At 48.1% G+C, this 11608-nt stretch overlaps 1 protein-coding gene across 1 annotated transcript in view; it reads left to right on the top strand.

Moving 5' to 3' along the window:
* Window positions 1–2794, top strand: part of EPAS1 (endothelial PAS domain protein 1) — a 31883-nt gene extending 29089 nt beyond the window's left edge. The window contains exons 12-15 of the mRNA XM_010140070.1: window positions 1009–1132; window positions 1243–1360; window positions 1604–1786; window positions 2380–2794. Coding sequence (XP_010138372.1) covers window positions 1009–1132; window positions 1243–1360; window positions 1604–1786; window positions 2380–2531 — 577 coding nt within the window. The 3' untranslated portion in view covers window positions 2532–2794. The remainder of the gene's footprint in view (window positions 1–1008; window positions 1133–1242; window positions 1361–1603; window positions 1787–2379) is intronic.
* Window positions 2795–11608: the final 8814 nt, after the last annotated feature.

The following is an 11608-nucleotide window of genomic DNA, read 5'->3' as shown; positions in this document are numbered from 1 at the left end:
GGGGGGGTGGGGAGGTCAATCTTGAAAAAATCTTCAGCTGGAATAAGTTGTTTCAGGAGGCATCAAGACTGCACCTCCGGGATCATTAGCACGGTGCTCTCCCAGTGTGGTGGAAGCAGAAGTGGGCTTGGTTTTTATTGCCTGTAAAATGCGTGAATGGATTTCCTGCTGGCCAGGTACAAATTACCCTGGTGGCTTTAAGACAAGCACTGAAAAGGCTTTACTGCTCTGGCAGTAAGCTGGGACCTGCACGTACTTTCTTACCTTGCCCATATTTTTTGCACAACAGAAAAGAGGGCAGAGGGAGGGATGTCAGTCCGTGTATTGGTGGCCTATGCAAATACTACAGCCAAAATTTAAAATTACCTTTTTGGCTTTTTGTCCCAACCCTTCTTCAACTTGTTCACTTCCTCACACACAGAGTATGTGACGATGTGTGTAGATGAGAGCTTACAGCCCTAGGACTCTCCCATCACAGCTAGACGTTCCGCTGTAGCTCTTGGGTCCTCAGAGCTGGGCACGCTGAGCTGTTCCAGAAGAAGAGAAAACGGCAGCGGCCACTGCAAACCGTGAAGCTGTGCCGTTTGCTTCCTGGGATTTCGCGTTGGCAGAAATACCAGTGTCTGGTGACGCATCTGGAGAGAGAGCATTTGTCCCCAGTGAGCAGCCTGTCTTTATCTTCAGTATGCAAAGCAAGGGGACAGGCCTGGCTCTCAAAACCGATCCTTAAAAATCACGACTTCCTTTTCCACAGCATTTTTGTGTCTGCCTGGAGACCCCCACGGGCTGTTTATGCTGGACTTTCATCAGCCTTTGATCCCAAAGCTCCAAAGTTTCCAAAGCTTGTGGGAGGACTAACAAAAGGAAATAAAAACATCCGAGGTCTGTCCACTGTCATACGTCACAGACACCTTACATGTCTTTATTGTAAAGAAGAATCTGTGTAAATGAACACGGTGGTTTAGCTTTGCCTCCCTGCGCCCCCACCCAGAGATCTTTTCTCTACAGGCCCCTGGATGCTTTTGGGCAACGAGGCATAGACGTAAACCCAGCGAGAATCGCTCTGTCCAACAGCCTGAAACTGAAGCGACAGCTGGATTTTGAAGAGCAAGCGTTGCAGCAGCTGAGTGGGGTAATCACAGGACCCGCATCCCCTTCCCCGCCCGGGAGTCGCCACCGAGTATTTATTTATTTATTTATTCATCGCTGTAATTACTTGTTTTGCTTTTCTTTGCGTTCTAGGGAGACCCATCTGTCATTAACCCGTCTCAACTAATGTGGAAGAGAATGAAATTTCTCAAAGGGGAGAACTGTTCCTTGGCTACAGAAAAGAAGTCTCTCAGCACAAGTGTTCTTACTGGTGAGAGAAAAGAGAGTGGTTTTGTGATGTTACGTACTGAAACACAATAGAAACAAAACCCTCTTTCAAAAGGAAATGTAAATAAGTTCTATAACTACTACACTAAGCTAAAGCAGGTTCCATCTCTAAATGATGAAAAGGAACGTTCATGTGATAATTAGTTACCAGCTAGAGGATCTCATGTATTATCTACCATAATTGTTACATTGGCTTAATTTAACTTTTTCCCCCTATGTAAATCAGATGAATTTGCCTGTAACTCGAGAGGTCTGAGCCAGCCACTGACTCAACTGCAGCAGCAGCAGCAGCAGCAAGCAGCCACCGGTGGCAGTCCTGGCGAGAGTTTGAAAGCAGGAGCGTTTCCCCCTCCCTTCTACAGTTCCCATTACGAGGATTATGCCGTCCAGCCAGCTCATAAAGCATCGGGTAAGGGCTGTCGAACACCGACATTGGCAAGCGGTGTTGGTATTCAGTTCTAACACTGATTCTGTGAAAGAAAACACTTCAGAAAGTACGGAGGAGGAGGAGGACAGACTAAGAACCAAATATGTATGGCTTCACAGGATGAAAACTTAGTTCTGTTTAGTGTGAAACCTGATGTTTCCCTTTGTAACAGATGAGGAAAAAATAATTTTGCCCTTCCTTTCAATTAAACTCGTACTTTGGTTGTCCAGTCATCCTCCGTCTTGTCTTGTGATGGAAGTGATTCCATTGTCCTGGACAGCGTCACTGCAGCAGTGGTGTGGGAGGGGGTTGTAGGTTAGAGGCTTAAAGTGTGCTTTCTAGAGGTTAAAATAAGTGATTTAAAGAGACATACACATGTCCCTTTTAATATATCTGCTTGCAACGGTTCATGGCAGAGCGATGGGTGGGTTTGAAACCAGTAACTGCTCGTGCTTTGAGGGACACTGCCAGAGTCATGAAATCAAATTATAACGGGCATGAACAGAAGAGGGAGGAGAGGAGAGAAGTCATCCCCCTGGTGCAGCACCGTGCCTGACTCCCCTGATCTCTTCCAGGTATGACCAGTCGTCTGCTGGGGCCCTCCTTTGAACCCTACTTGCTGCCCGAGTTGACGAGGTATGACTGTGAGGTGAACGTCCCTGTTCTGGGCAGCTCTACGCTTCTGCAGGGCAGTGAACTGCTCAGAGCGCTGGACCAGGCCACCTGAGCCACCCGCCACCTACACTGGTCAAAACAGCTGCAGTTTTTAAATATATTTTTGCAAGTAGACAATTTCTAATACCAATACACTTTTACAGGATTTTACTTAGCTATTGAACCTGTCCACGTTACCAAATAGTGGCCTTTTGAAGTTACTCACTTTATTATTCATATTAAAGAAATACATCTACTGTATTTTCTCTATTGCAATTAAAGTGTTGTTTAGCGAGTTTGATCACCCTCCCCTTATCTCATTACCTGTAATTTATATGCTGAAATTTTCAAATTTCATGCTAATAAAAAGCTGTGGTCTGAATGCCTCATCACGTGATACTTTGGCTGCAGTACCGCAAAGATGTGTTTTTATTGCCAAAGATGAATGACACAAATTTGATCTCCAGCCACAGTTTTTTGTTGATCTGCCAAATCGAACTCCTTTGAGTCTTTCTGTTTCCCAGCATTTATTGTATTGTAACTTTAATAACTTTTGGAAAAGCTTACTAAAGAACAATCCCAGCCCTCCGCCCTCCCTTTTTATACTGGTTGCTGCAAGAACTGTGAATGGTGAACTGCAGTGTTTGTGCGTATCGATCTGTAACGGTGGCGCGGCGTAAGCTTTTATCCCCGCAGAAGCCAGCCCCGCGCAGCTGTCTTACCCTGGCTCCGCTCCGCAGCCAAGGGCCTCCGACAGATTTACCCCAGTGGAGGAGTTCGACCTGCATTTTCGTTTGTGTTGGGGTTTCTTGTTTTGTTCTTTGTTGTTTCCTGTATTTTTTTATTACTGTTATTTCTCTCTGGGTCAGCTGTTAATCATCTCTTGGTACTTCTGCTATATCTAGGACACAACAACTTTAAGAGCTGTTTCTGCTAGAGCTAGTGCTACTAGTTATGGTGTTGCTGACATTTCAGGAATCTGACCAGCGGCCAGTACTAACGCCTCTGAGTAACGTCACCCTCTACATGCCAGTGCACAATATAATTGCAGTAGGGAATCATTAAAACCCAAAGTTAAGTTGTAGTATTTCCCAGCATATTAGGCTAACTGGGTTACAAGGAGACAAGAAGAATTAAGGATGGGGTAGGGAGAAGAATAGCTGGCGGGCAGCTCTCTATCATTTTTATCTACCTTAATCAGTAGATGAAACGTCATTAAAACGCAGCCAGACCTGGTCAGAGCTCCCTTCCAGCTACCATTAGTTGTCGTGCACGGATTTTAAAAAAATAAGGGTTTGAATGCTTTCAAAGGCAAAGGAGTTTCAAAGATTAAATTACATGTTCAACAATAAAAATATTAAAAGTATCCAAAGGCAGGTGAGCAGCTCTGGCTTTCACGGACACACAGACCAGGGTGGATGTTGGGATGGACCATTGTCTCTCCTCCACTGGTATAAATCGCCACAGCTTCGTTACGTAAGAAAGTTAAAACCTGGCCCAGAACCTTAGAACAAAGACACAGTCTTTTGAAACTTCCGATTCCGCTGAGGCCTAGTTTATCAAACCGCTTTAGATCATGCACTGACGCTTGCAGAGAGGGCGCCCCGGGTTCACAGAGCACTTCCGAGTTCGCTGTGTGATTGGTACAAAATGGGAAAAAAAATGATAGTCCCTTTCAAGAGTCTATTACCAAAAATAATCTGCTCCTAAAGTGAAGTTGTTACTGTGTGGAAAAAACATATTGTAAGCACCAAAATCTGCTGAAAATTGACAAGCCAGACTTGACAAATTCGCAGCAGCAAGGGCTTAAAGGCTTCAAGGATTAAAGACACTTGAATATTGCTCTTTGTTTCTTATTTGTGTAGTTTCAGCATTAAAAATGTTATATACCCTAACAGTTTACTAAAACACTCTGAAAAAAAATATTCCATGTCTTAAATATTAATCCTCCTTTTAATCATAATTATTTCATAATCTATATGGCTGAATTCTTATTGACAATATTATAACTGTATGGGAACTTTAACTTGACAAGGAAATGTATTTTGACACTGATACCTTATTAAAGTATACTGATCCTAAATTCTTTGTGACTCATTTGCTATGAATTTGTTATTTGTTGTATCATTGTAAAACAAAAGTATTTATTAAATTATTTATAGAAAATAAAGGTTTGCATTGATCTTTGAAGAATGAAAGAATAAAAGTTACCCGTATGTGAGAGCTGAAGTAGCCTGCACTGTCAAGTCCCACCAACCTTTGCGTAGCGGGGACCCCGCTTTCCTCACAGGAAGACGTCACGCCCGTCTGGAACGTGTCCTGTGCGCCAGACTGCCACCTCCATTCCAGAGGTGTCTGCCCGAGGAGCTGCGGGTGCCTCCCTCTTGTAGCGATACCCTTTAGGGAAAAAAAAACCCCAGCAAATTAAAAAGTGACAAAAATGACATTTGCGAGGCTGACTTGCCACTGTTTGTGGCAGTGACACAGGCTGCCACATTCTACCAAGCACGAGTAACGCGGTTCCTCCACCCCAGCCTCCATCCCAGTGGCGTTAAACACACCGAGCCCTTCCCCTATGGGAACGGCCAGTTCTCCTGTGAAATAACCCTGGTCGCGCTGCAGGCAGACAACATGTAAAGAAAAGAAACTCGTTTCCAAACACGCGCTTAAATCCAGCCGGGGCAGCGGAGGAGCTGCTGGTGCTTGACCTTGCTGCTTAGTGCTTCTGAAACACGCAGTGCCCACACCCACCCCGCTGAGCTTTCTCCACCAGCAGCAGCACAGCATCTGAGGAGGCAGGCTGCTGTCGCCGCCCTCCCAGCTGGGCTGCTCAGCCTTCTGCTCAGGTGTAGGACATAGCTCAGCTTCTGACTCTGCAGTAATTTACAGTGATCCATCACACCACACCCAGCAGTGACGAGCGACTGGCACTGTGCCTGGTGCCCCCCCTCCAAAACATCCCACTGAGCAGCAGGCACTTGGACAAACTCAGCAGGTCAGATCCCACCAACCACCACCTCTTGAATAAGTAAGTTGCTATTAACCTGTTCAAATAGATACATTTCTGTCTTCTTTTAAAGGTTGTCATCACTAACTGCTAATTAATATGAACTAGTGCTGCCAGGCATGACTTTTGGGGTGTTCAACCCATTCTGAAGCGTTTCCGACAGTCACCAGCCCCACGTTCAACGAGAGAGGAGCTCAAGGACCACACCAGCAGTGCCTTGAGCGTTCTTCCTTTAGCATACGAACATCCTGGACAGCCCAGCTCTGACACTGCACTTTACACCCCCAAAAGATCCAAACCCTGACCACAAACGTAACAAACCAGCACACACAGATTGATTGCATCAATAGCCGTGTTTTGTTCTGCTGAACAGTGATTTATTACGGCTTTTTTAAAAGCTTTGGCTTTTGTTTTCCCAGTAGGCCAGCAGAAGTGCTTAAAATTAAGCATACATCATTTTTCACTCCCTAAGAGCACCATTTCTTGGCATCAGAGCTCCTAACTCTAACAGCACAGCTCTGATCCCAGCTACGTTCCACACATGACATCATTCTGCTGAAAAATCGGGCAGTTTTGACAAGCTGGTCTCAGGCTCTGGCTGATTTTCAAGCCTATCGATCTCCTTTGGAAAATGTTCAAGCCAACACTTTTCACGCAGGCAAGCATCACGCTGCACAAACCGTCACAACACAGTACTGTAGGAAAGTCTCGACATCCTGGTGTATATTGTGATTACTAATAAAACCACAAAAAAGGCCCGGACATAGGTAACTTGGAGCCTTTTCTTTTACCTTTCTTTTCAGTCGAGACACCCGCTCCTAAGCAGCACCGACAGCTGTGGACAAGGCAGAGCGCAGGAACACCCTGACGCACAACGTTCTCACCAGCGGAGGTTTCATCTGTTACTTCTTCCTGAGGAGCTTTACAAAACTACTCATCGACATGCTAGATTTTTTACTAATATTATAATACTAAATAATAAATATAATATATATATAACTGCTCACAGACATGCTAGATTTTTTTACTAGCATTATAGTATTTTTAAGAGCTACCATGGAGAACTGGAAATATTCACCTACATTTAAATAAATAGCATTATTTTCTTTGAAGTTTTGTTTCCCCTCCAACTGTATTATAGGCTTCCCAAGAGAGGAAGAAACAGTAGCTAAGAAAAAAAGAACACCCCTAACAATATTTTCTTGGGACAACAAAATCCTGTTCAATGGCGGTCCTATGTCAGCTGAAGCTACAAAAGCCCCACAGGAAGACTCTAGCCACTGGTATGTACCATTTTTGGGGTGCTCACATTAAAAATGGCTTCAAATTTAAAAAAAAGGCAAAAACCTTCACTACTCCGTTTGGAAGCACTGTGGCCAGTTGTCTGAAAGCCAGCCTGCCGTTCTGGCAGCTTGTGATGTGCCACGGGCATCCCATGGAACGTCTTCCAGGAGAAGTCCTAAATTCCTGTAACCAAGGCGTGAGTGAGTTCTCTTCTGCCGCGCCTCGCCCGTCGGTAAGGTGGTCACGAGGTCTCACTGGGGAGGAGAAGCACGCGCATGGACCAGGCGTGCAGACCACCTGCGAGCCAGCCCGCACCAGCTCCCCCTGCCCGGGACACCCGACAGGAACAGGCAGCTGGAGCAACAGCCGCTGTCCCCGCCGTGTGCGTTACCCGCGCTGGGAACTGCTGCACCTCAGCCACAGCGGAGCGCTTGGGTTGGAGCCACGTCTCTAAAACCCTGCAACTCCTCTTAGTTTCACCAAATTAAACAACCAAAACTCACTCCAGGTTTTGGCTGTTCAGAACGTGGAGAAGCCCAGAGTGCCCCCGAGGAGAGGGACACGCAGGGACCTCTCTGGCCAGTTGTGACCTGCAAGTCAGACAAATCGAAGGTTAACGCTCCCACAGGCAAACTAAAACCCACTTGTCGGTGCCCTGGAGACAGCACTGGGGCCGAGCCACCACATCAGCAGTTTTCCAGAATAAAGCTCTTCTGAAGACATCGACAGGGGTGTATTCTCCCAGTTTATGCAACTGAATTTTATTTTAGATTCTCTAGTGAAAAAACCAAACAAAAAGCAGCTTAAAAGTCTCAGTCTCTTTTTCTCGAGATGTTGGTAAAGGCCAAACTTGGGGAAAGCACAAATCCAAAAATCGCACAACTGCCGAACGCCCATCCCAAAGGCCACAGCTCCCGGGCGTTACTGCGCAGCAGAAACTGCACAAACCTCCCCGTGGCAAACGATGAAGTTGCCCCTCGTGATCCGTACAGACAGCTATCGTTTGAAGGCAGCCCTCCTCCCCAGGGCAGCCCGGCAAGCGTACCACGCCGGATCCAACGGGGCGTACAGCGGATGTCATCACCGTCCGCTTTTGGAGACATCGCATGACATCTGTTGGCTTTTTTCCTGGCAGCGCAGGCAGCGCTAGCGGGGTCTGTCACCGCCTCCCCGCGAACGCAGATCGCGCTGTCCCCGCCTGCAGCCCCCAAACACGCTGCACTTGTCGGGAGCCAAACCCACCGAAGCGCACTGGGAAAAGGGGGTGCGCTCCACTGTTTTACCCTCAGCTGCGGACACCGGGTGAGCTTTCCTGTGCCTTGCTCAGCTACAGAGCTGCTCGTGCTTTTTAGCATATTTACGCCTTCTCTTAACACTGGTGGTTGTTCACAGCTTGTTGACTCTTCCGTCAGCGTTTGAAGGGCGCAGGAGCAATTCTGTTTTGGCCAGGCTGATCACTGCAGAAATCTCAAGGGTAAAGGAGACACCAACACTGAATACTTCAACTTTTGGTCAACCTCCCCGTCCCCTCTCCAAACCTCTCTTCTGCAGAAGAGATTCTGACAAATGACACCACCTTGAACAAATACCTGCTGGGTTTGCTCTTACCCAGCCCCACTTTCTGCCTGCCCCTACGCATAGCAAGCGCACTCTGTGCGAAGCCAACCCCGCACGCCGAGAAGCGGGCAGAACCCTGGCTTTGTAACCATCAGTTGCATCTTAACAGACCAAATAAACACCTTCACTTGTGCTTTCAGTCTTAGAGGGTCTTCTCCAACCTCCTCCCTTACATATGTGTTTTCCCTCACTCCATGCAAAACCAAAAACAAAGCATCTTTAGGAAAAATGAGACACTAAAATATTTGTCTGGGTAACCAGGAATCAGTGAAATACCTGGAACTCATTTAAGCGAGGAAGACAGGGGACGTTCAGGTCGACAGTGCTCTAGAGGCTGCTCCTTCTGCCCCGCAGCCAGTCCCTGCTGGGCAGGGTGTGTTTGCACCGGGGTTTTGTGTGAGAAACACACACACGTAGCTAAACAGGATTTTGTTTACCCACCATTTATTCTGTCCTGTTCAGCACACAAATTGCACAAACTCGTGCTGAAAATAATAAACAGGGTGAAAAGTGCCTGTGCCCAGCGCTCAGGAGCCACAAGTGCCTCGGGAGGGCAGGCAGCCATGCAGGGAAAGACTTGTCCTGGGACCCACCTGAAGTGAGTCCCCTTCAAAATCCACCAGGAGAATGCTCTGCTTGAGCAGTACATTGAGACTGGACCCCAAAGGAGCCACCCTGGAGAGCAGGAATCGCCCCCGCTATCTCCTGCTGAGCCATTCTCCAGGACATTTCCAAGAAAATAGAAGGGATCCACTTTCCTCCCCTTCCTTTTCCCGGTCTTGCACCTCCTTTCCAGGGAAATCAGAGGATTTCAATTCTTACAGGCAAAATCACATCCTGACTCATGCCAAAGAAACGAACCCCACATGTCTACAAAGCCGACACTACATCCGCCTGCTGAGGGGTGACCAGATCCAAGCTCCTGGCAAAGGGGTCTTCTGCAGCCTACGGCAGGAACTCCTGCTCTCCAGAGGATGAGCTCCTCCCCACCCCGCCGCAGAAGCCCCCAGTGTGCTCGAGTCCTTGAGGCACAGGCCAGAAGCGCAGCGGCTGAACGAGCCGTTCGTTCCATGCGCTGTCCCCAGCACAGGTCACCTACACAAACCATCCCCCCCAGCTGGTTTCAGCAGCGAACCCAGAACTCTCTTCTACAGGGAGCAAGAAGGAAAACGAGCCTGGCAGCGCATCGCTTCCATGGTTCATGGAAATACTTTGTGGCTGTGCAACAGAGCAGCAGCATCCATGGCCAAAGCAATTTTTCTTCAAGCGAGCTGGGAGGAAAAAGGACATGGGCAGTTGCACAGATGGACAGGCTAGCTTAGACAGTCTGAGGTGTACGTAGAACTAAACTGGTCCAGAGAGACACAGCTTGCGGGATGAAGCTCTACGGAGACAACTGGGCACTGAAAACCACATTTTAAAGGTAATTTGTCGTAGCTGTTTGGAACAGCTGCTGCTCGACACAGGAGACTGTGTGGCCCCCGCACCGCACCGTGCCAGGAACCGAACTGATGCTGGAGGGGTAACTCGCTCTCCCTCAGCATCTCCAGCCACGATCCAAGCAAACAAGTCTTCTTGCAATAACCAGTGACACAGGACAGGGCGCGTCCGAAGGCAGCAAGACACAACAAGGCCTTCTGGAAAATAACGCCGACGATTCTCTGCGTTTTTCCAACGGAAACGAGTACTGTCAGCCATCGCCACCCAATCAGGACACGGTCCTGCCCAGCATGTCTTCCTATTGATAGGTTACAACTTCAGATTTTTCTGCTCTATTTAAAAAAAAAAAACCAACATCACCTGACTGACTCGTTTGGATTTTTTAGCTTCTGAGTGTCTCTGCTTAGCAGCGACAGAAAAGTCATTTACAGGCTCTAAAAAAACGAGCTCCTTTGAGAATGTAACTTTTTAAACAGCTCAGAGAAGACGGCTGTCACCCCTCCGCCACCAAGCAACACTCGGTACAGATTTTAGCACAATCAGTTCGTGTCCATGTCATGTTTCATCTTCACGCTTCGTTTTACAAGCCCACTAATCAGACTAATGAGGTTGAACGTGAAGAAATCCCTTTGTTTCAAGCTGAACAGCCTCTGAAACCACAGTTATAATGGCCCTTCTTTGCTTATTCAATTCCTGTTTGCAAGTAATAGCAAAAAAAAAAAAGCTGCATTACAGAATTTTTCTGCTAAATCTTAAAGGCAAAAAGCCACACGATTACGCCATCCCTGAAACCCGCAGGAGCTGGTGCGGGGTAGTGATGTGAGGCACTCTCAGCGCCCGCCACCTCATGAACACGCTTAAATGAAAACCTTAACTGCTTTGGTCAGGTCACGGACACGTTTCATACGTTCCAGATCGGTGGCTTGAGACAGCCCCGTGAGCCCCCACCTCTCCACAGGCAGCCGGGGGTCTGCACCGTGCTGACCATGCTCCTGCACGGAGCCAAGTGTGCCCTGGGTGGGCACTGGGACCCTCCTGGTCCGATAGCCCGGCTAACCCGTGAGCCACGTCTCCACAGGTAACCCACGGCAGGAGACAGGAGCTGGACGCAGAGGTGGAAATTGCCACTCGGGGATTCATTGCGAAGCCGCCGCAGGCTGCGAGACAAACCCGGCAGCGCTCCTCAGAGCCCGCGGTCGCGAGTCAACGGAGTACAGAGAGATGCACAAGGAGCCTCACAGGGGAACGCACGCAGTCACGGGACAGAGCCACCACAGGCCACGCTGTCAACCCCGCACAACTCCAATAAACCTGAAATCATCATCTCAAAACAGTCGTGGCTTGAATTTGCTTATTCTTGCATATTTTTGTTTGTTTGTTTAACATGTCATAGAAATCTCCATCCCACCCTTGCTCTGGAAGCGAAGGAGTCGTCATGGTACGTAACTTTATCAGAGAAAAGCTTCTTCCTGATGCTCCAAGGGCGCAAGCAGCCACCCGGACTGTTTGTTGAACAAGCAACAAGTACACTGCAGAGTCCGGAGTCACAGAGCACCCCACCTTCGCCAGCAAGGTGCCACCAGACCCTCCACTCCTGTAACAAAGACACCGTTGCGTGGCAGCTCCCTCCATATCAGGCTGAGCCTGGCTGTGGAGACAGATGTAGAAGGACCTGGGCAGAGCACACGGTGGGTCAACAGGAGCAGCCTGATGGCTGCTACCACCACAGCACAGCCAGAGCCTACACCCACCCACAGAACCCAGACTTGGGAAAGCGCTTCTGTTTTCCTCTGTCATGGGAG

The sequence above is a fragment of the Buceros rhinoceros genome, unplaced genomic scaffold, assembly GCF_000710305.1.
Source record: "Buceros rhinoceros silvestris isolate BGI_N320 unplaced genomic scaffold, ASM71030v1 scaffold2237, whole genome shotgun sequence".
NCBI lineage: Eukaryota > Metazoa > Chordata > Aves > Bucerotiformes > Bucerotidae > Buceros > Buceros rhinoceros.
This window is presented reverse-complemented; position numbering and strand designations above follow the sequence as displayed.